Source organism: Melozone crissalis, unplaced genomic scaffold (assembly GCF_028551555.1).
Source record: "Melozone crissalis strain CALT ecotype California unplaced genomic scaffold, PUWL_Pcris_2 ptg000004l_1, whole genome shotgun sequence".
NCBI classification, from domain to species: domain Eukaryota; kingdom Metazoa; phylum Chordata; class Aves; order Passeriformes; family Passerellidae; genus Melozone; species Melozone crissalis.
Genome location: NW_026535782.1, coordinates 26,995,631 through 27,021,790, shown reverse-complemented (window position 1 = coordinate 27,021,790; position 26,160 = coordinate 26,995,631). Strand labels below are relative to the sequence as shown.

At 38.0% G+C, this 26,160-nt stretch overlaps 1 protein-coding gene across 1 annotated transcript in view; it reads right to left on the bottom strand.

The window, feature by feature from the left end:
- MYRFL (myelin regulatory factor like) overlaps window positions 1–26,160 on the bottom strand; it is a 39,176-nt gene that overhangs the window by 11,726 nt on the left and 1,290 nt on the right. The window contains exons 2-15 of the mRNA XM_054276420.1: window positions 20,507–20,597; window positions 17,474–17,541; window positions 17,125–17,383; window positions 16,219–16,310; window positions 14,231–14,378; window positions 10,887–11,082; window positions 10,344–10,420; window positions 9,724–9,834; window positions 9,063–9,153; window positions 6,069–6,269; window positions 4,975–5,083; window positions 4,411–4,520; window positions 851–1,014; window positions 186–249 (exon numbers count right to left, since the gene is read on the bottom strand). Coding sequence (XP_054132395.1) covers window positions 186–249; window positions 851–1,014; window positions 4,411–4,520; window positions 4,975–5,083; window positions 6,069–6,269; window positions 9,063–9,153; window positions 9,724–9,834; window positions 10,344–10,420; window positions 10,887–11,082; window positions 14,231–14,378; window positions 16,219–16,310; window positions 17,125–17,383; window positions 17,474–17,541; window positions 20,507–20,597 — 1,781 coding nt within the window. The remainder of the gene's footprint in view (window positions 1–185; window positions 250–850; window positions 1,015–4,410; window positions 4,521–4,974; window positions 5,084–6,068; window positions 6,270–9,062; window positions 9,154–9,723; window positions 9,835–10,343; window positions 10,421–10,886; window positions 11,083–14,230; window positions 14,379–16,218; window positions 16,311–17,124; window positions 17,384–17,473; window positions 17,542–20,506; window positions 20,598–26,160) is intronic.

Here is a 26,160-nt window from a genome sequence, read left to right as displayed (position 1 = left end):
CATTGGTTCATATTAAAGTACAGGGCTTGGCACCCTAGGACGTCTGTCTTGAAAAAGGTCAATATATGTATTCACTCATATGATTCCTTTGAAAAGGGGCATCCACTTCCCATACCACGATACAGGCAAGGAAAGTGAAAGCAAATCACAGTGAATGACTCAGACAAGGATTTCATTTCACTCACCTTCCTGGATTTTACTGGGACTGATTTTATTGATGGCAACAGACTATTAGCTCGACTATACCTGCTACAAGAGACAAGATCTCTTTAACATTCAAATGCTTCAGCAAGTAATTAATGAAGAAAAGACATTTTTAATGTGTTCATGTCACTTGCTTTTGCAATTTTAACATTTATAAAGGGAAAGGCAGAAGTGTCAGCAGATTCATTTTCAAGGATAAAGGTTCCAGTTAACTCATTCAGGTGAATGCTCTTAAATGCTACATTTGATTTGGGAAGAAAGAAAACTTGGGAAATTGCTTAGAAACAGGAAAAACTCATCACTTCCACTGAAGCATCAGTGAAGATTCTTTCTTGCAGAAGAAGCTCTGCAGATTTTCTTTAGAAGCAATTTCCAAGTCTCAGAGCTGTAACTGGACATAATCTACCCTTTACTTTATGCAAGTAAAGCTATTACAAAAATTACTGCAATTTAACAGCCATTTCAAAGATTAATTTCATGAGTGACTAAAAACAATTTGAGACATTTGGGATCTTTTGCACGACTTAAATATTGGAAAATAGCTGAACCCTACTGTCAAGGTAAATTGGTTTTCACTTCTATCACTTTAGAGATCACTTTAACAACTTGTGTGACAATGATTAGAGAACATCCCAGGCAGAGGTACCTGACTTTGCTCTCTTCACTGACTGTTGACTTTAAACTGTTGATCCGTTTCTGCCTGGCCAGTTTCCTATTCCACTGTTCCAATTCTTCTATTCTGACTTCAAGATTGTTTGTTAGTTTACAAAGCTGCTTTACAGCACCAACATTCTCCATAAAGATCTGATCCTGAGAAGAATACAATGACAAAATTAGTAGATACATAGTATATTCATCTATCAGGTGTAACAAGCAGAAATTAGTGCAGAATTCACCTATATAAACACAAGTTATCTCACTGTAGATGGGATGCATGTATGACCAGAAAACCCTTTTGCTAGACATTTAATTTGCAGTAAATTGAAAATGAGAACTTGCAGAAAAATTTGAAGCTAAAGGGCTTTTTGTACCAAGAATTTAAACTGTATTTTACCTTCATACCATGTTGGAACCTTAAAACTGTTCCAACAGACATCTACTACTTGATTGTCAGTGCTTTAGCTGAACATAGATTTTAGAATCCCTTAGCAAAATGTACATCCAACCCAACCATCTTCCTACCGCATTAGGTAGGCTCAGACAAATCAGAGTTTCTATCCATGTTTTACACATAATATTAATCACACAGAGATAAGTGACACAGATTAAAAACCAAACCAGATATCAAGCTGTGATTGTGTAAAATTTTGCTCTCCCCTTCAGCCTCTCCAGTCTCTTACAGGAATCTTGTAGGTTCTAATACTATGATCATCTCTGCAATTAAAACAGTTTAGACACCCTCCATTTACTTATTCTGGAAATTTTACCCAGGAAAAGCTTCTTATTCTCCTACCCCTTCTTATCATCTAGGTATCAATCTGCTGCTGGAAATGCCCTCAGTATAATCATCCAGATAGCATTTTATCCATTTCTGAGTCAAAAATGGTTACTGATCCACTGCAGGAGAATAGTATAAGAGTACTTTGTTTGCTGTGTGTGAAAGAATGGCTTTCTCATTCTAAAGTCCAACCAGACTGGTGCCATTGGATGAAGCTATTACTGCAGTTAATGTTGCTGTGTTCCAGTCAAGTCAAGTTATGCAGAAGATGAAAGTAGTTTTGCCTTTCACATTGTAAAAGCCATGCACACCTTTCTTTTAAAGGTGACTGTGTTCCACAAAATCAGACAGCATTTCATGCAATCAGAGTCAGAGAACACTATCAGTGGCAAATCACAAGCTTCCCTATTGCCAGAATACCAAGAGCCCATTTAAATAAAAAGTGACTTCAAAATAATCTCTTGTACCTAGAACTGTGAAATCACTTATATGGATGCTTGTATCAATGATACACAGCAGCTACCCTTTCCAATGTCTTCAAATCAAGCATGAATTGCTCCAACTAGCTGAGAAAATTGCTCTTCTCACAAAGTGAAGGAACACTCTATTTGAAGGAAAAAACCTGATCAGAGTTTTACTGCCCCTCTAGTGACAAAGTACTGAGCACAGTGTGACTGAGAAGAAAAGATTCTGTCTCAAAAAAAACAAATTGCATATAGTTGAGACATTTCTCTAGAAAGCAGCAGACCCTGGTTCAAATGTAATGTAATCAATTAGTTTTACAGAGATCAACAGCTACAACCTGACAAAGAGACACAACACCAGCCAACACCCTACTTATCGTATATAAACTTGGAATATGAGATAACAAAGTTCAAGGTCTCATCACCTGCCAAACTGAAAAAAAAAAGAAAATGAAGCACTGTCCATTTTCTATTCAAGCTGCTGAGCTATTCTGGAGCTGGGAGCTTCAGAAATTTAAATCAGATGTTCCACCTGAACAAGAAATGTTACAAATCCCTGCATTCAATATACATCTTAAACTGTTAGACACAGATCTCTCTTGATCCTGTCACCCCAAAGGTAATGGAATTGACCTTCATATGCTCTACCACAACTGTTAGGAGAAAGAGGAGAAAGAACAGATTCACCTGACCATATTAAAACACCAAAGTGCCTGTGAAGTAATCTCAGACCCAGATCTAGACAGGTAGTCAAGAAAATGATAAGCAGCAAGTAAGCCATTGCTGTAACAATCCACTCCTGCTTGGGCCACATACACAGCAGAATCACACCCTACAGGCATGAATAGAAAGTAGACATTCTCCATTTGTAGATCACATTCCTGGAAGCACTGGCAAGCACCCTCCAGAGACCCAAGGTGCAGAGAAGAAAGGGAACATGATGGGCGCAAATGGCAGTGCTGTGAGGCACTGCTCGAGTTGGTGTTTTGTGTGATATTTCAGCTAGGAAGAGATATGAATCAAAAGCTCAATTCTCCAACCTAAACTTCTGCCAGGTGAAAAACCAGGCTACCCCAAAGAAATTTTGGAGGCATTCAAAAATGCAAATGATGCTACAGGTGTCATACCATATAATTGGAAGGCCTAAAGGGCAAAATTAACTTGGAGTCACCTACCAACATTGCCCTTCTACTAGCATAGAAATCAACTACAGGCTGGAACCCTGACCAAATAGAGCAAATTTTCTAAAAGTCTCCTTTTCCACAGTATCTCCAGAAGTACTCCTTCCACAGCTTTATTCAAGGTATCTAATTCATACTTCTTTTATATGGAATACAACCTAGAAGGTTTAATTTAAATTATTTATAGCCTATCAAAAGATGACAAGTGACATGCAATTTTTTTGTAGATATTTTCTCCAAGTTTGGTGGTGTACACCTGTGTTTTCTATAGAAAAATGAAAGAATGCATTATGATAATGAATGCAGGATTGTGTTCATGGTATCATCCAGACAAGACAAGGTCACCTTTCTCTAAAACCTCTCTCTTCTCACCATCAGCTGCAAGTGGGAAAAAGCTGGGAAATGGTCTTTGGCATGAACCAGCACTCAGCAGAGGGGCTGCCTTCAGATAAGTGCTGTCTGCAGCCTTGTGTGACTGGACTCTGTGACTGACAGTCCCTTGCAGTTGTATTTCCACAGGAAAAGGAGGAGAAGAGAGCACAGGACAATACCTCAGCAGTGTTTCCAGCCTATGAGCATGGTAACTATTTTGTGTACCATTTCATAGCATATGATTTTGAACCTATAAAAAGCATTTCAGATTGCCAAAAAAAAACCCACACACAGAGCTAGCACTTGGATTTGGTATGTAGAGGTTATACCAGGATTAGAGTCAGGAAGTTTTTATTTAACAAATTGAATGCCATCATTGCTTATTCACTTGTGGAATGCTTAATTAACTGAAATGCTTAAGCACAAAATAATGTTTTGGAGTACCACTTGTTGAACCAATGCTATGAAATCACTATCCACTTCGATTCAGAAAAGTTAGGGCTTTTGCTTTTTAACTGTATGTGTATATAGTATTGTAATCAGTTTTTAATATAGATACTTCTTGTTATTAAAAGATTCAGCCCTTACTAACAGCTGGTGGTTCAGTTTTTTCTCAATGATTCACTGAACACCATTTCTGTAACACATGTGGGGGGCTACAGCTTTTTGTGGGGCACAGCAAGTGTTCACAGCTCCCCATAGGAAAGAACAGTCCAAATACACATCCCCACTTTCTCCCTCAAGACGATACCTTGTCAACCATGAGGAAGTTTTCTATTTTTTCACCATCATCACAAGCAACATCTCCAACTTCTCTAACAGCTTCAGGTAAAAGACTCTTCACTTCCTGGGCTATTATTCCTGTTCAGGATGTCAGAAAACCTAATGTCAGGAAACACACTGGCATACCTGCTGACCATTCTAAAAACTACAGGCAAAGCAAAAAAAACTAGAATTTCTCTGTGGTAAGAAAATCCAGGGTTTCTGGTTTTTTTCTCCATTCCACAAAAAAAACCCCAGGAGCCTTTAGAATTCTCATTTTTCTGCAGAAAGAATGAAATAGTTTGTAAGCACATACTTCATTCTCATTAAACTTCTGGAAAATAAACTTCCCATCTTTAAGAATTGAAAGAGACATTATAAAATTACAAGCAATACCTAATTTTGGCATTTTTACGCCACAAGAGATACACAACAGTGGGAAATTGCAGTAAACTAAAAAATGAGGATGAAATAGCAGGATATTAAAAGACACTATGGCCCAATAAATATCAGTAGGTGTTAATGAAAAATGGGAAGAGAGTTGATTTTATACCTGTTTCATGGGTATCTTTTATTCCCATAACAGATGCAAATTCAGGCTTGTAGTCATATTCCACCAGCCTCATTTGTGTTATTCTTTTCAACTGCTCATTTGTGTCGACCTAGTTGGAAAAATACCAAGATTTGAGTGTTGAAACATTAAGCATGGCATCTAGGACACCACTGAGAGAGCAACTGGCCTGACACAGTCATTTGGCCAATCATCACATAGAAAAATACAGACAATCTTCCCATTCCCCTCTACCAGAGCGCCATTTGCATTTGTACTGCCAGTTACACCTCTGTTTGACAACTCCCAGCTTCCACAGAGAGCCTTCTCCAAAGTCTGTAGGTGATGGCTCTCAGAGCACAACGGCACATCTACCCTCTTTAGGTCAGCATTTCAGCACAGCCAGGATACAAGAGCTGCTCTGTCAGGACCCGGGACATCCTTCTGGCTGTCCTGAGCAGCCAAGACTCCTGTCAGCCCAAAATGCCTGTGGTTTTGATTACGACCCGTGGAGCAAGTTACCAGCCTTAGATGAAGATCTGCAGGCCACAAAAAATTAAGTAGAATGATAGTGAATTTATCATAAGGTGAAAAAGTAGATTTTGGGGTTTTCTAGAATGGAGGTTCAGGGGGCAAGATGGAGGGATCTGGGTGCGTCCAGCCTTTCTCCTTCTTCTTGGCCTCCATCTTCTGCTGTGATGTTGGCACTTTTAGATTGGTTTAGAGTAGAAGCTCACTGTCTAACATAGGTGATACATATTGGAAAATAATTGTAAACATTGTATACATAGTTTTTAGTATAAAAAGATAACACTGCCCCAGGGGCAGGCAGAATGCCTCTGACTGTTGTGCTGAGTGAACCTTGGCAGGACAGGAGAAAGAATTTTATAGATAAGATACAATAAACAATCTTGAGGCCAAGAAATGAAGAGCCCTGACTCTTTCTTCAAGCCCTGGGCTGGGAAAAGAGACTTTCCAACTTTTCTCAGGGTCACTCTGACCAGCGAGAGATCCCGACAGCTCCGCGTGTGGGAACAGGGATCCATCCCCGGTGCTGCAGAGCGCACAGAGGTGCCCTAAAGGCTGCCCTGCCTCACCTCGCGGATGTTCTGCTTGGCTCGGCTGTCAGAGGGGTGCATGACTCTGCCCATCACTTTGGCGTTCCCGCAGACCACCAGCGCTTCGTCCGGCATGTCTGTGTTAATCCCCACGCGGCCGTGATACGCTATGGTCTCTGGAGCGGCTCCTCGCTGCCACTGCACATCGCTGTCGTGCTCAAACTGCCCTGGGTTGGATGCCTGCAAGGAAATGTTTTAATTAAAGATACAGTATAGCATAGATGCACTAGTGTTCATTCTATTAGAAATACAGGGAAAATGAAAGGTCAAATCTTAAAAATTGAAATTGTATTCAAGAAGTTTTTAATACACTAACAGAAAAAAACAGAGTGGAGTTATTGCTAAGAGTTTCTGCTCACAATGCACCAGCCTCGTGCTTTTTTCCCTTGAATTCTAATTTATTAGCACCTTCAGCTAAATTGGCAATGTCCAAAGCTTTCCAAATTTTAATTTTAACATTATACCACATAACCATTCTTTATCTACCACTAAATTTTAGCTGAGACTGGAAATCAGAAAAAGAGAAAGAAAGGCAGAGATTAAACACATATGATTAATAAAATCCTCTGTAATGTTTTAAATTATTGAAAATTTCATGTCATACTGAAAATTTCATGTCAACGAAACTTTTAAAGAACACCAATAAAACAATAGAATGAGTATAACAAGAAAAGGCATTTTATTCCAATAGTTCATTTTGGGTTGTTTGTTGTTCTGGGTTTGTTTTTTTTTTTTAATTTGAATTCAGGCCAACAATCATGATAAAAAGAAGCCAGGCTTTCACAAGGCTTTGCCAGCTACAAGGCCTGGCACTGTGTACTCACCACTGTTTGTCACAATTAGAGCATGATCTGATAAGCCTGACAAGCACCACTCAGCTGGTAGCTTTGTTGTGTTGGAGTGTATAAAGGGCCAGAAGATGAGCTGCTTTTCCTCACAGTGCACTTGCATGGCTTTGCCACTTTAAGGTAGCCAGTGGCTCATTTACTCTACCCTGCCACTGAAGTCCTGTTAGACAGCTAGAAAATTTCTTTTTTTCCCTTCTCTCCTTCCTGTCGGTATTTTCACCATTTCAGACCTGTCCCTCTTGATCTTTCTGACTTACTGCCTTCTTTTTCCTCTGTTTGAAATAGTGGCCAGGTTTGAAAAATTTCATTCCATGAATTCCTGTTCAAAACATGTTTCACATGCATTGAAGGAAACCTCTTCATTGAAATTTCAAAATAATCTAATATTAGAAATTGTGGGAAAACGTAAATTTCTAAATCTTACATAAAAATATATGTCTTGTAAAGTAACAAGAATGAGACCATTGTGAGAATTCAACAGTGTCCCCAAATTATTAATGATGTGATATCTGTAACACTGTCAGATCTGGAAAAAGAAAATCAGATGAAAACAGGATTGTGGAAATTAATAGACAAATAAAGGAAAATAACTATATATGCAGGAATGATGCAAACACACTGCTTCAGCATCCAGCTGAAGCAAAAACACCACAGCAGCAGCCAGGATGATAAAACTTCTCAGCCATGCAGAAAACTGCTGAACTCCACACTGTTTTCAAGGTCTCTTCACAGCTCCACCCAGAAAGGAGCTCCAGGCCATAACACCCCCCAAAACCTAGCTATAACTACAGAAAGAGAGTTTATGGCACAAGAGGAGGCTCAGATGAAGGAGCCAGGACTGAAACCATCTGAAAGTGCCCATCCTCCTTTGGAAACCCCTGAGCAACACCCCACATGCTGGAAATTTGCCTTTTTGCTCTCCCCAGACCCAAATGCTTAATCAGACCATAGTTGTAAGCCTAGGCAGATGATGGGCTGCCAAAAAGGATGCAAGCAAGGCCTGCACAAAACAATGCCAGGACTAAGAGCTTTTGACAGCCCTCAAATTTCTTTAGAAGCATCTTCCCAGCTCCACTTAATACACCAGAGCTTTTGGTCTTGCTTGACTCCAAGCCAAAATGCTAAGCCTGTTCCTCTCCATAGGCCAAGGGCTAGAAAGAGTCCATGCAAACAAGAAGCAGCTCTTAAACAGACCCACATGAAAAAGTTCAGTGGACTGCAATCTTCCAGAGGCCCTCTCCATCTTTTGCAGCCCCACCACATGGCACCTTACATATTTCCCATCTTTCTAAGCAGTAAACTTAATACTCACTCTAGAAATAACTATCACTCCAGACTATGCCCAGTTCAAACGTTAGCCACCACCCACTGATGACAAGAAAAAGGGGCCAGGACTGAAAGCTTTCAGAAGCCCCCACCTTCACTTGGCAGTCACCTTGCAATCCCACTTATTTTGGGAGTCTGTGTTTTCTCTCCTAATTCCAATTCTCCATAGCTCTTGTTACACTACAGATCTGGGGTTTTTCTCTTTTCTGAGTCTAACTGTAGGCTAAAGCTGAGCACTAAAAGAAAAAATTTCTGTGAACCAGGCAAGTGAAAAATAACAGTTAAGAGGAAAAGATATTATTCTTTCTTTTGCTAATTTGAATCCTATATTACTACCATCAAATTGAGAGGTGGGACACTGTGGAAACACAGTGCAAAAGTGAAGCCTTGGGTCTTAAACTTCCTAGAGCTGCTTGACCTTCTTTCCTTCATTTCTTTTTCCTTCTCATCTTCCTTGGAAACTGAAGACTCTAGCTAATGAAAGCTTTTACAAAATTCCTGGGAAGTGAAGTAAATTGTTTCACTGCAAATAAAAAAAAGTCTGGAAAAATCAAGATATTTTGTATTGGAGCTTGTAACAAGCTTTATTTTAAAATCATTCTATAGCACTACTTATAATATTTTTCATTTCTGATAATTAAATTATAACATACTCATACAATATGCCATTGTAGATTTTTTTCCTCAATCTTTTTTACTCAGTGGTAATTTTATCCCCAAGAATCATGACCCCTCAATCTCCGGGGAATATCAAAACAGTAAATACTTTTACATGAAAGCAATAGAAATTTATACCTACCCTCACAATGATTTTTTCAGAGACATTTGCAGATAGTAAGTAAAACTGGTCCTGAGATACAGCATACAGTCCAACCACCAGCATGAAGTATCTAATTTAAAATTGATTTAATCAAGACAATAATTGAAGTAAATCTTTCTCACAGAAAAAAATGTTTTAAATACAGCTGTTATTATTGATACAGAAAAAGACAATGTTTTTTAAATGTGTTTCTTTCAATATAAAATAAAAAATATTTCCTTCACTCTTAAGAAATATGTTCTTACAAACCCCACAATCACTACAAATTAGCAAAGAATACAATAATTTAAATTAACAAATTTAAGTAATGAAGCTTCAAAGATGAAAGCCTTTCCTGCCTCAGAAGAAAATGGTCATTATTTGGGATTTTTTGCTTCCTGATTTTGTAAGCCATTATTCTAGCTATGATTTCCTGAAACTATCTCTAACCATGAGGATAAAATTAGGAGTATTTTATTGGCATATCATTCTGTGACTACAGAGAAAGAGGCTTTTAAGAACATACCAAGTGTTACAAAAGTATTACAGAATTGGGAAAAAACCACAGATCTGATAGCAGAGATTTTTCACAAACATTGGCTCCTTTCTAAAGCAGACCTTCTCTTTTCTACTTCTAACACACAGCTAGCTATAGCAATACCTCTGATCAGGATTAGGTTTCCCCTTTTTTCTCATATTATTTGCTGTTGTTTCACTGAAATGCAGCCGTCCCAGAGTTACTTTAGTTATCTGGTCCCCTGGCAGATCAACTCTAAAACAGAAAAGAAAACAAGATCAAGGAAGTTAATATTTGGAGATCAGAAGAACAAACATTGATTCTGCCAGTGAGTTAAAAGCTCAAGAATGGCAGAGCTCCAGAGAGATGCTGCATGAGTGTTTCTGAGAGGTACTCCCCCTTAAAAAGCACTGCAAATGTATCTCATGCTCATATAGGGCAGGAACATTCTGCCATTTTTTTAATACTGAAAATTCATCTGTCATACAGCTCTAAGCAGTGTAAAAGAGTGTTTCTAGATGAATATAAATATTTTGGATAGCCATACTTAACACACCTGTAAAGCTATTGAAAATTTCTCTTAATGAATTGTGACCAGCTATATATTACTACTGTGATTTTATGTGTGCAACCACAATGAAATCTGGATAAAAATCAGAAAACTGGCTTAGAGCTACTGTAAGATTTCAAGAAACAACTACTTCATATTTCAAACCAATCATTCACATTGAAACAAAATGGAATAATTTTCTCAAAAATCTTACTTTACAGGAGGAAAAGTTTTTTTGCTTCGATCTGATTGAGACTGTTCAATAGCAATTGTTTCATTTGGAGCTTCCACCTATAAAACAAACATGATTTTCAAAAATGACAAGAATATAAATTTTTTAAACACATAAAAATTGAAATAGACATTAATAGGCAAATTGTGCCTAAAACAGTGAAAATGCATTCATTTCTAATGGAATGACATAGAAATCAATAGAGGAACTGACTGCTGATCAATTGATAATTGACATCTAATCTGAAGGCCCAAGTCTTTCTGCAGATGTAGTTTGAAAGAGGAAAAAAAAATGAAAGGAAAGTGCATTAATTTACAAAAGAAAAAAATGCTTTCTGAATCCAGACTGTTATTAGCTCATTCCATGCTCAAGCATAAGTGCAGATATTCTATGTGAGAATAGAACCTACATAAGGTTGTTAGATGTTCTTGGTCAAAAAATTACCAAGAAAAGAGTTCACTTCAATTATTTACCTCATTACATGGATAATTAAAAGTAATAATCTCAAAGAGAAGACACACTTGCCTTAATTCCATAAGCTTTCAAGTAATACTTTTCTATTGGTTTCCTCCCCTGCTGAGTTTTGACATATTTTGGATGTCCAGTGATTCTAATATGAACTGTGATTTGGAAATGATTTTTCTTTTGGCACACAAAGGCATCATCTGTTGTTGAAAAATTAAATCCTTTATCTGTGACAATGTGATATCCTACAGCAGGTCTACAAAAACAAGGAGAAGAATGGCAACTTTAAGTACTGACATACTTAAATGATATCTTGAGCTCCTTTCCATCGGATTTTTAGTGACAAACCTGGACTAAAAATACAATGTTACAATCACCAGTTCTACAGTATTTTCTTCTTAGACTGTCAAAGGTATAAAATGTCTCCTAATTCTAGTCTGAAATCCAAATGTTTGGAAACTAGAGGTTGAGAGGTTTGCATAATCCTCAATTACAAACCTGATATAAAGGAACTCTGTGCACCTAAGAGCACAAACCAACCTTTAGTGTATTCAATCATTCATTACAACAGTGCTACAAACCACAGTCTGCAGCTAGTGCTCCAGACAACAATGAGCTAATGAGCCAGCAAGACTCCCCACTTTTTGTTTGGGGAGTGGGAATTTTTGCTGTGGGAATTTGCTGTTTACAAATTCCCACAGCAAGTGCTTCTGTAGAAGCTTCTGGGATTCCAATGAGGCTTTACTTAAGCTAAAAGAAAAGCCATCAGTACCAACCCTACAGTCTGACTTCAAGTTGTCCATCCTACTCTGGCTAAAGCAACTCTATTTTATTTCTTCAAAGGGCAATTTTTCACCCAAAGAGAAAGAGAATTGTGTGTCTGTGATTCACAGTAAAGGAAAGGTATCAAAAGATCTTTCTATTAGAGACAGCGAACTCACCATCCCAACAATGCTTCTAGTCCTCTGACTTAAGTGATGGATAATTCTGAAATAACTACATGGCAAGGTTCTCTTATATAGACATTGGCTTTTTTTGTTAATGAAAGTTTGATTATGATAATCTTGTGTGATGCTACTGAGAACCTCTCATTAACACAACTACTGAAGATGGATTTTCATTACTCTTCTATTATTATTTGAAAAAGTCAAAATGTACAGACTTCATAGGATATATACAGACCTTATTATTGTTTTATAAATTATGAACAGAAGTCCCCTTTCAAACAACTATTGATTACCTGGGATAGGGAATAAAGAGAAGACTACTTTGGAATTACCTTGCAACTACCTCAAAACTACTAAGTTATGTGTTACTTCATATTTAAAATTATAATGAAGATTCCTACCATCTCCTCAAATCATCACTATTAAAGAAGTAAAACTTACTGAGTTTTTCCTACAATGGGTATTTTTTAATTTATTTATATAGGAAATAGTAGGGAAGAAGTAGTTTTTCACATTTAGGTGTCAGCAAGGTCATTAGCTGATATTCTTTATGCAATTTCAGACTATTTTCCTACACACAGGCAAACAGCTTGAGAAGCAAAATTACAAATGCCCACATCTCCACAAGTTGCAATGTTTGGACCAATGGCTCCCAAAGAGCAATTTCATATTATAACTTTCTGAGCGTGTCATTTATAGTAAATAAGAACAAACATATATTTTATTCCTAGTCCACAAAGAATGATGAGTCAAACCAAGCAGGACATCGAAATTTGGAATAATTTTTATGTTGTAATAGATATTCCTGTCACACAAGCATCCCTACTAGAAATATGCTTCAAATTCCTCTTTCTATTCAGAATTTAAGTCTTCAGACACCTTTGGGACAGAGCACTACCAATATCAGGGGCCAAGAATGTGCCAAGCAGACAAAATGAATGGCAGAATTAATGGTAGAGTAACCTTTCCTAATTAATCCACCTCAGCTAACAGCATTTTTGTTGTGAAAATGAAATAACTAAAATGTTCAAGTACTGCATGAATAAAATGGAAAATAAGAATTAACCTGAGAAATACCCTTCAAATGGGTACAGCAATTTGAAGGCATGGAATCAATTCATCTACACTAAGGAATGAGAAGCATGTGAGTGTTTTGAGGCCAACAGAATACAGGATCCCTACTCAGAAAATCTGTGCAATGTGCTGTATTTACAGTGCATCTTGGAACAACAGCACTGCCATTGACCTCGCTTAGAAGAAATACTGACTTCCTCTGCAAATAACACCTTAGTCCCCTCTCACAATAATGACAACAGAGTGTGTATTGGGATATTCTATTGCTAAGCATCACAAAATCTTTGTTCACAAAGAAATGTGTCTGGAACCTTAATTTTAGGTGTATGGGAAGCAACAAGTAACTGGGTAGTGGCAGAACAGCAATCCCCCACCATCAGCACACAGCCCTCATGCAGTCATTGACTGAAAGTGCAACCAGGAGTTGGAAGCCTTCATTTAGAGTGAATGCTTATATCACAAATTCCACTGGAGGTTTCTGGGTCCATCCAGCTCCCAAGGAGTGTAAAGGTCTGCTCTCCTGTCGTGTCAATCACAACCTGAGGAGAAGGGTTGGGTGGGGCATAGTAAGATGTGCAATGCCCCTATATCCCTGTGCGAACAGGGAACATCAGTGTCCAGCAATGACACTGATACACGCCCAGATCCCATGAGACATTTTGGCAGGTTAGGCGAGAGGAGCATTAAAATTTACTGTGCTATGTAAGTCCTATGTAGACAGTGACAAATATTTTGCACCAATCCTGAACAACTAACCAGATGTTGTAGAAGAGGGTTAATTTGTTAAAAGGGTTCATATGCTAAATATTAGAATGGAAAAAATCAGGGATGTAAAGTGAATTTGGAATTACCTTTTCCAGATCATGTGCCAAGAAAAAAATTATTTACAGTTTGATTAACACAGCAAAAATCTAAATCTTTGACTGAACAGTTGCATGTCACCCACATATCTATAATTATTAAGACTTAAGTTGTATGAGCCCAGAAGTAGTACTGATAACTTCTAATGTTTTCCTTTAATATTTTAGGCCACTAGAGGGAAAAGTGCCATATGCTTTGTAATTACTTGCCCCAATGCATTTGACAAAATAAACAAAAGTTACCAGGCATCTTAACTCACTTTTCATTTGCCTCTAAATCCCTAAAGGGAAATCAGAAAAACTGGCATTAATTTCAACCAGTGTTTCAAGTTCAATTTGTCTGATATAACTGCAAGTTCATATTTCATCATACCTGTTATACTTCTTTCTCTGTTCTTATTTCCAATAAGAACAAGGGATGCCAAATGTATCATTTATTCCTACAAAACTACAACAGATAAAAAAGGGGGGGGAAAAGGCAGAGGAAACTATTTTTTTTTCAAGTGCAAACATCAGTGCTTACAGTTTTTCATAATTAGAGTCAAATAAGGTGCTCCACTGAGTAGTTTGATATGGTTGCCATGTAAGAGCTTGACAGCATTTTTCCAAAGCTGTATTCTGTCCATCACTGTCATATTCTTGCACTTCAGCAGCATAGTCCTTTACAGTTGCTGTAGAGAGATAGCGATAATTCAGTTATTTCTTTTGGGACTAGCAAAAAATCCTGCACAGACATTTTTACAAATATATTTACATAAATGCACATATATATAAATCACAAATGCATTGCATATATATTTAAATGTGATTAACCTTTGCAGTTATTCCACAAAATTGTGTTATATTCTCTTGCTTTAGGAAATAAATTTTTCAGCCTTCCTGATTTGCAAAACAAATGTTTGATTGACATGACAAGTAGTACTTTCTATTTTTTATTCTCTCCAAAAGGATGAATAGTTTCCTTCAGGGGAAGGGGAGAGCAGGAAGAGAACGAAAGCTTAGAATTCTACTGTACACCTGCAACACTGCAAGAAGCAATAAAGTAAAATAATTTGTTTCCCATTCCCTCTACCACAAGTTTGAATTGAAGAATATACTACAGGAGGAACAGTTTTCCAATAGCAAGCACATTCACCACTACGTCTGGTCAATCTCCTGACTGCTTTCTGCCTAGACATCAGAGAATTCTTTGATAGACAGGGTCAAACCCAATTCTCTGAGATATTATACATTTTATGAAGACAGAGGAGAATGTGATAAGAGAGACAGATAAATAGAGTGCAGTAAGGATAGAAGAAAATCTGCCATTGAGCATATAACTAAGATCCATCCACAGCCAGCGACAGCACAGTAAAAGAGTCTTCAGAATCACTTCAGGCCCAAGCTTCATTTGCAAGTCCCTGCTTCTGACATACAGCAAAGACAGATAGATAGATAGACAGACAGACAGATAGATAGAAAAACACCACAGTAAAGAAATTCTCACCTCACTTCTAAATTATCCCCATGCCATTTTCACCCATATCTCTGTTCTTTTTCCAATGCATGTGTCAGTGAGATTTTATTAAGAACGACACCCAAAGAAAGCTTGTTTCAAAGCTATATATTTCAGTATTAAAAATAGCAAGAGCAATTTCAGATATAGAAGTGTCTGCTTGTCTTCTATTTTCAGCAGTTCACTTAGAGGACTAGCCACAATCACGAAACACTGATTAAACAGAATCAAAAATCTTTAAACAAAAATATCAAAGAAAAAGCAACTTACTAAATCCAGTTGATACTTATTAAACGTGTTCCAAAAGATTGATTTAATCCTGACAAATAACTTACTCTGAAGAAATAACAAGCCACTCAGATTTTTCACTAACAGACATGGGTAAAATTCCTCAGGTAAATTGGTCATTACAAACTGTTCATTCAGAGAGAGCCTCACACTTCACAGAAGCTCATTCCTTTCTGTACATACCTAATAAGGTTTTTTGTATCAATCAGTATGAGCTTATGTTTTTATCTTGATAAAACAATGAACGAAAGCAATATGGGCAAGGTGGGAAAGAGCAGGCTGCTTTTACCAAGCTTGCTTATGCACACACTTTGTAGAAAACAAAACATGGAGTGAAGGAGATAATGGGAAATGGCAATTTCTTTGCTCATCCACCCCACTAATTCCCTGTTCAGCTGACCCAAAATTGTTTATTTGGCCAGTCAAGTTAGCGCCAAGCAAAGTAAGCCAAATATATTACCATCTCTGTAGTGGAGGTTCGCATATGGAAACAGGCAGAATGTTCTATCAAGAAAAGCCTCAGGAAACATGAACCTCTAATGCTCTTTTCTCTTGGCCAAATAGAAATAAATCCTGGTTCTCCAAAAAGGTAAATTCCTCCAAACTGGGTAGTGGAGTACAGACCAATAATACCATTACATTTTCTGAGCCAGCAGGAGCTGGGCTCCTCAAGTATTCACTCGTCTATGGCATAAAACACTAAATTTCCTCTTCACACACTTGCTCACCTTGTCTGGAATCCTGAGACTGCACTAGAGAATCAATCCCATCTGCTAGTAATTGGGAAAGCTTCCTTTTTTTGCTTGATGCTGCAGAAATACTTTTGTGAAAACACATGTTCCATTACTCCTTTATAAGTTTAAACATAGATATTACAGAATCATAACAAAAGAACACCCAGGTACCTCTTGTCTCATTATAACTGCACTGTCATGCAAATTCTGATTTGCTGAGGGAGGAGACTGTTGGTGGGTTTTTAAAACAGAATTATCCAATTTTTTCCTTCCAAAATATCTTCTTTTTTTATTTCACATGAATAAAGAAGTTGATTCAATTTTAAAATTTATACAGTGCATCGGTGGCAGGGTTTTAGTTTTGTGACATTTGCATTAAAATTACAGATTTTATCTTGAATAATTTTCCTTTTTTCTAGTTAATGTTAAAGTACCAGAACATTTAAAATAATTGAGCATGCAGAACACATTGGTGGGTTAATATGGCACATAGTATACAATTGCTGCTTCACTTGCTTACATAGATATGAAAACTCCTTTCTCTTATGTTATTTCTTAGAAGACTTACAAGATCCTCATGCACAAATCTCTACAACAAGTATTGAAAATATTTTTATAATAATTTTATAATATTTTCAATATTTTTATAATCCAGTTATGAAAAACCCATTGATTTCTCATTAGCTTTCTATTGTTTTAAAAATTGAAATGCACTACTACTTACAATCTAAACCTCAATCAAGGTATTTTAAAGAACCCCCAACAACAAGTGTCTCAAAAATGTCTAAACACTGCCATCCTGTGGAAAATCCTGCACCCACAGGGACTTAAAACCAGTCTTAAAGCAGTTATACTGGTTTTTGCATGTCTCACCCCTTGCATAAAAGCTCTATCATTTACCCAGAAATCTGAGATGCATTAGGCTGGAAGTATGAATAATTAAAACCCGAACAGCTGGAGGATGTGGAATGATTCCATGGAGGCACAGCATTTTCTGTCTTCAGGCAGCAGCCTTGGGAGATGATGCAAGGATACCCCGTGGCACTGGGGTCAGGGTAGGTCTCCATGAACCTGCAGGGAAGCTTGCTGGGTGCCCTGACAGATGGGCATGGGAGAGGAGGCTGCAGCCCACTGGGCCACACAGCATCACACCATGGGGCTGAGAGAAATAAACAGACAACATAAGAACAAGGAAAAGGAGCTGGAGATCTTCCTACAGGCTTGGGAGAGGCCAAATTCATTCACCTACTTTGTAGCTGTGGTGGGGAACACGGTTCTGAGCCAGAGTCCGGTGGGGAGTCTGGCAACTGGCTTTGCCTGGGGATGAAAAAGAAATTTTAATTTCTTCTGGAACAAGACACAGAAAACAACAACAACAAATGCTGAAAGCAAGTGGAGGGGGACCACCAGGCTACTGACAAGGGTCATCAGGAAGCATTGCTCACCATGTTTGCTGCCCCTTACAGGAGAAATGTCACCTACCCTTCATCAGACCATCTCCTGTGGCTCTCTGCCGTGAAGGAAGACCCAATCCCCATCCCTTCTCACCCAAATCCCCCCTTCACAACCTGCTCATTTCAATCCTCCTTCCCATGAGTGGTTCTTCAGGCATGTCAGTGACTCCAGGTGACTCCAGGCATGTCAGTGACTCTCAACATATGGCCCTCACAAGGGATTTAAGCCCCATTCTCTCTAAACTAATGGTTAAAAATCTGTGGCATCTTCATGTCTCTTAAGGAAGAGAAAATCCTATGCCATCTTGCTGCCATTCAGAGGAACTACAGAGGCTTCCTCTGTTACAATTAGGAGTAGATGGAGGTTCAAGAAATGAATTCTCAATCCTTTCCTATGAATTGTCAGCTCAAACACTGCTCTGAAGCCTGATCTGAAACACAAGTCTTAAGGTGCTTGTTAGGCTAAAATTGCAGCAGCAGAGGAAGGATAACAAAAATCTAATGAGAAACAGCTCCTGTACCAAAGCTGAGTGTTCTCTCAGAAGCTGAATAAAATAAAATTCCTTGAAGAGACACCCTCATATGTATAAAAGGCATGATCACACACACAGAGCAAATATCTTCAAGCATCAATGGAAAATTTTCACTCTATTGTTTCTACTGCAGGTTTTATATTTCTCAGTTTGGATAGAATTAAAGAGAGCAGTTTCATTTTTGGCTATTGCCTATTACTTTTGACATCCGCTTGAGTATTTCTTAATGGTATTGCTACTGGTCTTCTAACATGTTATGTCCACAACCCTGCATTTTGGGTTAGCTTCAACCACATGGCTCCTCTTTAAAAATCAATTTTAAAATTCCACATTAGAATATTCTTTAAATTCCTTCAAAATAGATTCTCTGATGCTTTTAAATATCATGACTACAACACTCTAAACCTTGTTTTCAACTTTGAATAGTTAGTAAATGTTTCTTTTTTCTTTTCCCTGCGCGATATTAGATCCATATATACTGAATTCCAATTTGCTTTGTAAAATTTTAAAAGATATATACATAAAAGTCTAAAACTTCCCTTCTGCACATTCAGTTCATATTCTGGCTTCAAATGTTGCCTTGGTACTTGATTTCTGCTTTAAGGTACATTATTTCAGTAAAATAGAGAGAGATGCTTCTAGGAGAAAGTACTTATGAAGTAAAGAGGTAGTAGGGATATATCTCCAAGTTAGAATTTTACTGAAACTGATACTGTGCTTTTTGAAGGAAAAGAAAATAATCTGTAGTTTAAATGATTCTACATTACAAACATAGTATATCAATGAAATGCCCACTCAGCAAAGGACATGGCAACCCTTTTTCTCCTTTCACCGATAATGTGGAAGGTATCACTGTGGCAAAAGATGAGGAAATCACATGGTGCTTCACATGTAATGTAAGAGAAGAATAAATGTAATGCTGAGGCCCTTTCTGATGCAAGATGATCTTTAATGGAAATTTCAAGGTACATCCAAGACCTTGGTGGTAACACCACCCTTTTCATTGCACATGGCATTATGGAGTTTTGCATTTTGTATGTATACATGGAGGCTTTTAATATTTTTCTCCTTTGAAGTATTTTGACATGTCCCTTTATGATATTTTATTCTGTTTATGCACAAATATTCTGCACTACAGACAAATGCTTAAAAATTTGACCTGTACAGATCTAATGATTCAGTAAATGTTCTTAATCCCATAAGTAACAAAATAGAACTCTAGTGTAAGTGTAAAATCTTGTTCAGCCTTGAAAACATAATAGTTTTACAGATGGTTTTCTTGCATGTAAGTACTTTGTAGCACTCTAACTATAATATCTAACTTAATAGCATATATATATACACATTTACATTTTGGATATACTTTATGTATAAAAACAAAATAATAGCACTTTTAAATTGTCATACAGGAGTTCAATAATCTTGTTAACCTAAAACACATTTAGTCACTCTAAAAATAAAAGTTATGGATATTTACATACAATCTTCTCTTCATTCTTCTTTACTTTAATACTGTGGGCAAAGAGAATCAATTCATTATTCATTATTTAGAGCAGGTAGGAGCCTATTTGGCTCACTTTAAGTAAACCTGCTGCTGAATCTGTCTAGAATGAAAACTTCAATGTTCAATTATTTTTAAAACATCCCTTCTTGCTCTGCTTCTTGGCAAGTGCGAGTGTCACCCTATTAATAGTATTTTGCCTTGAACAACAATCATCTGACAGTTGTCTAGATGAAAGATTTGGTGTTTAAGTCTTTGATAGATGTATACTACATAATTTTCCACCCCAGACCATAAGCCTTCACACTATGTATCCTTTGATAGTTTTAGTCTCAAAAGTGACTGATGGACAGTTTCTGTTCTAACTAAGAATTAGGGTGAAAACAGTAGCTCTGCTTCCTTCAAACTGGGGGACTTCTGTTATTCTCTCAATTTACTATAGAGTAGTCTCACTTTTATCACTTATTCTGTACATAAACAGTAAATTAGCACTTAAAGTACGTTAAAGTAACAGCTCTGCATTTAATGTCACAATTAGCTTGACAGTTGTGAATCAACTCAGACTTTATTATCACTCATTCCATTGAACAAGAAGACTACCATATTTCCATTACTGGCGGTAGTTCATTTATTCTAAGTCCTCCTATGCAGCTTCAAGAACCTATGCCAAGATAGGCACAATCCTCTTGAAACTCAGATTGCATCATGGCATAGATAAATTGTTTTTATCTACTAATAAAACAATTCAAGAGCTGTGGCTAAGGAGAGGAAGTACATTTTGCTATAATACTTACAAAGTTCCAAACTCTACGTCACTACTAATGAATTCTTCCAACAGGCTTGTATCCACCATGGGATTTTCCAAGGCTCCATGGACATCTTGCCCTAAGGTTAAAAGTAAAAAAGGCAGAAATTCAGAAGGCATTGTCAGTGTTTTAGAATAAGTGATGCTACCAATGGTCCTACACAAAGGAAAACAAAATCTGTCCTGTCTCATGTAACAAAAGTGTTATTCTTCTGGTTTAGTTACTCTGGGAAAAAGGATGATGAGAAATGCAGAGTAATTAACAATGTGCAGGGGCACTGCAGATGACAGTGCAGCACCAGGCAAACACCACGGAATGCATGGCATTAAGGCTTCAGGGAATTACTACAGTAGGAGGATGAACAACCCCAGTCTACAACTGAGAAAAAGGGTTTTGAAGATAGTTTCCAACTTCTTTACATTGAGGTCTAAACAGTTTTTTGGATTGAAGCTCAGATATTACACAGATCCACTTGGTGCATTAGTACTCGCAGGTACTGCAATGAATTTCTGATCTAAAATCCCATTTGAAAATCCACCATCTGAGTTTTAATAAAGCCCAAATAAAGCTTTTAAAATGTTGGATTGGTAGCTTCCTTTTATTGTAAAAATATCAGCCCACTAACATGTTAAATGTATTAGCGAATAGAAAAGTTCAGTACTTTGTCCTGTGTTGCTTAGTAACTGCAGGCTATAAACAGATTTTATGATTATAAAGTTTCCGGAATTCATGACAACTTTTGTAGAAAGTCAACGGGCACTCATTAAAAAACCCAGCCATGCAGCCCTACTCTGCAGGCTCCCCACCTCTGCAGCAAGCCTTCCATAAATACAGGTGTGGCCAGTCAGAATGCAAACAAGATAAGGGCCTTGACATTCCTGCTTGAGCTGCAAGTGCTTCTGTCCCAACTCACACACGACAAAATGGACCAGCCCACACAGTCACAGATGCGAGGCTCAGCCTGGAGTCTGACACCAACCATGTCCCCCCAGCTCGGCAGCAGCATGTGAAAACACAAAAGGTTAATCTCTGCCTCTGAGCCAAGGAGTAGTCACTGCCTTTGGTGCATTTGGTGTCTTCTCACTGTACTACCTTGCAAAGGACACTTACCCTAATATATCTTCAGTTCCTTCTCTGGTGTCTTTGTCTGATACTGTTCCTTCTTGATCCAGTGTTTAGAAAGGACATTCATGCAAGCAGAATCTAAAAATCCACCACCTTGCACAGGATTCCCTCAATACATAAATCCACATTGCTACTAAACATTTCCCAAATTGCTTTGTGGTTGTAGATTAATCTAGATATTGTTTGCTTGTTGGTGTTGTAGCCTTAATTTTGTCTGCCTTTCACTGGGGGATAGCAACCTGGAGGTGCACTACTGATAGATCCTTGCATCTCAATTTATTGATGATGTAAACAAAACTGTCCCACGCACACCAGAGAACAGATTCAATAGGTGCAGCTTATCTCAGCAAACCTGGAACATACAAATTCTGGAAGCAGCAGCAGATCGCTTTGCAAAACCAGCTAGAGAGTGCAAAAGAGATTGGGCTTCCTTAGCAGCCTTCCTCAAACCTGTTGGATTCTCATCCTTTCATTCTTCATGTCTGAATGTAGGGTCCCCCTACCTAGAATTATAAACCTTTTCCTTTTACTAACATAGTCCACAGGAAAATGATTCTCTTCTCCTTCTTTTACCCCACCTATTTTTCCTGTTCAAACCACCAAACCCTCATGAAGAATGATATACTTTGATTACTAACTTGAGGCCAGAAGTCAAATACAAAATGTTTTTCCTGTACCATACAACTAAGAATCCTTTATTTTGACCAAGATCAGAGACAGGTTCTTTTGAATCAAAGAATACAGCTCTAAATCAAATATGGACAAGGCTTTTCAAGTGGACATCCCACAGTTCAGAGAGTAGCTCTGTTGCTAAGTGATGATAACAGAAATATCTATAATTTCTGCTTAATCTCCCCACTTTGCATGAACAGCTAAATGGTGAGGAAGAGAATGAAAGAATAAGCAGTGCTGGGAGAGGAAGGAAGTACACACCAGGAAGACAGGCCACCACTAATGAATGTTTGTGACGCAAGTACACGGAAGAGTGGGGACATTTTGCTGCCCTGTAGAACTCTGTTAATGTACTTTCCAGGTCAGCGGCATCACGTACTAGCATCTGTTTCAGCAGAGGAGGACCTCTTGGATCATATGCAAATTTATTTTAAATGGTGGCATCCATTTCACAGGCATTTGATCACAGTAAGAACTTACAGATATGGGCACCATGCAAGACAGTCACTCGCCTGTTACATGCTTGTGAAAGCAGGGAACTAACTGTGTGTATGTGGCAGGACAAGCCCTGCGGTGAGGCCTCTGGGAAACACAACCATGTGCCTGACTAAGAGCTGCTGGAGGATATGTGGAGTCAGCAGCCTCAATCATCAGCTTGGCTCTGCTTGCAGTTTAGTTTATGCTGCAATATGCCCAGAAGTCTCTGGAAGAGTCTGCACTGAGTGACACATTCAACTTTGGTGTCACTGTGCAGAGGACTACCAGCTACCCAACCAACAGATGAAGATGAAAGGACAAAGCAGTGCCATGGCAGGGGGTTCACACACAGATGTTTGCAGAACACACACTGCAGTCACAGCATGCATATGATTATATATTTTTCTCATTTCTTCATAAGCTTGATACTTCTGTTGTTTTGTCCCCAAGTCTAAAACCTGCCAGTAGTACCACTGTCTTCTGTTTCCTGTCCATTCTCACCTAGCCTGTCCCTAATACCCAGCCACAGGCTCCCAAGGAGAAATATGAATTTCAGCCTATTAATTTGGCAGTTACTCTTTGGCAGACATCCCCTTCTTTCCTCCAGACATGAGGCTCTCATCACCTGGCTCCTCAGCTTGACTCTATGGCCCTGTGACCAAGTCTCAATCCCTGAAAAACCTACCTTGATCAATTCTCTGAATACTTTCATGTAGCCTGATGTATATCTGCATTTAAATCAGCTACCTCCTTTTCACTGGTATCTAAATGGAAAGTGAAGGATGGGGGACAGAGAAATAGTCTTGACTAAAAATCAATACTAAATTAATAATTTTGTGACATTAGAAGAGGATGCCAGGAAGCTCCTGGCCAAGTCCAGCTATCCATAGTAAGATCAGTGTTAAAATATCACCTACTTTACACATGAAACAATCTTTATATACCAGCTTAAGGGGTAAAAACAGCACAGAGAACATGGTCAGTGTTCAGCAATGCTTGTTGAACAGAAAAATTCAAGCTTGCTACAAAGCCTTGCAACTTGAGGGATATGTTTCTGCTTGAGAAATAATAACTGATTTCCAGCTTAAGACACTTTACCATGAAATAAGTATTTTTTTACAAAAAGAGGTTTCAGCACTTTATGAGTTCCACTGTCCAGGCTTAACGGCCCAGCTGAACCTCACTGACTGACACTGAGGTAAGTATTACTTATAGGGCTTATAGGCCCTTCTTTCATGGTAATGGACTCCAAGATTTGTTGGCATTAAAATTGTGTACAAAAGTCCAGCTCAATATGACTGGAACAGACCTGCTGTCATTGACACAAGCTGCAGAGCTACAGGTTATAAGTATAAACCAGCTGCAGCCACCCAGGAAGTATCACAGCCTAGGTTATACAACTTCAGGAGGACATGTTACTCCAAATTGTAAGGAGCGAGTTTGTCTTAAGATACACTTTTTTTCCCCAAAGTAACATTTTCTATAGAAAAAAAATCTTACCATCAATATTTTATATATTTCATTTCATCTTTTATTCCTGTTCCAAACTCTCATCCTTAAAATTATATGTGGCATCCCTGAGGTTTTAGTGTTTTGTATTTTAAGGGCATGTTTCTTCAGTGGCTTCATTATTTACCACAAACTCTAACCCATGTTCCATGTTACCCATGCAGAAGTATGAGTATAGAGAGAGAGCTGATGATTCTACTAAGGAAGAGATTTCTTTGGATCACAGACAAAACACATGCATTTCAGACACCTCAGAGTACCTTACAACAGAAAAGACCAAGTTCAACCATAACTAGGTTGACCTTCTACCAGATCTCTCTCATTGATAACATCAGCAAGAACAGATTGTTCTGCCACACACAGGTGGAAGAGCTAATCAGGAGCTCTGACCTTCCCTTGACAAATAGGAACTTACAGACTCTAAAATGCAGAATGTTTTAATTATAAATATTCATTTCAACAAGAGTAATAGGAAAAAAACTTGCATCAAAGATGAGATCTCTAATGTGCAAGTGAAATGAAACAGAAAAAAAGTGAAAACTTCCCAGCAACACTAGACAAAAGCCATTTACTTGAATGAGAAAAAGCCATGGTCAAATCCCAGAGTCATATCTAATCTAAAAGTTCTGTCAACTATACAAAGAAGTGATTGCCAGGAAAACAAACATTATCTCACTTTCCTTGAGAAAAAAATCCTGTTTCAGGCTGTCCCCTCACAAAACAGCAGATGCAATTTTGTCTTACTAGTGAGTGTCTAAACCAATATGGAGCGTAAGGAGCTAAAGCACAAGGCAGAGGGGACTCTTTTCGTTCATGAATTTCAAATAATTTTACCAAGCAGATCTACAGATTCTTTAACTGCCAGCTGATGTGTTTGTATGCCAAAACTGAACAACTGAGGAACCCTAGCACCATTCTCCACTTGATATCACAAGATCCAGTTTTTCTTAGCCATGAAAAACATGTTCTAACATTGCTATGACTAATCACTGAGACCACCAAATCAACACTAGCAATTTAGGACTCTTGCTTCATGAGGTTTTGCCTCATTGAGGTGTTACAAAGCCAGCCCACAAGTTGTAGTGCTAAGCTGCAGAGATGCCACTACTTGAAACTGACTTTGTGCTCAGAAAACACAACCTCTGCTTCAAAAGAGGGCTAACCACCTCTCTACTTCAGCTTGCTCCCTTTTCAGACTTACCTATGGTTTACAAAAGCAAGAGAGCCTACTCCATACTGAATGAATGATTGGCTATTGCAGCCTTGACACATATCCGTGTCCAGATAATGAAATTCAGCCATCTAACAACATCACTGTGTGCTCTATGGCCTCAGCAGACCTCTGTCCCATTCTAATGGAACACAGCACAACCACATATTATGGAAGGGCCATCACATCCCAAGATGTTTTGTTTTTCCTGTAATTAAAAGGAATCAACAGGGCTTCTCCCCCTGGCACACACTACCAAAAGACCTTCTAAAAAAGAGTTGAAGTAATAATTACATAATTTAAAATTGTAATTCTCATTAAAGAACTTATACAGCTAAAATCCTTGCCACACCTTCTACCATCAAAGTATCATTGTCACAAAAGTCAGAAAACAGAATCTAACCTATACTTCCCTAGAAAGTCATGTTTTCCAAAAGAATTCCTTAAAAATGTGCTTTTTTGTAATATAATTTGTATTCAACACTATTTAGATATTTAACTGGTATGCAATGAAACAGTTGGAAAAAAAAAATGGAAAAAAAAATTCATTATAAAAACAAGTATTATACTGCTGAAAGCAAAGCCAAAAATGTTTGTTAGCCTTTCAACTCCATGACGTAAACTAAACTTAAGGAACATGGTATGAATT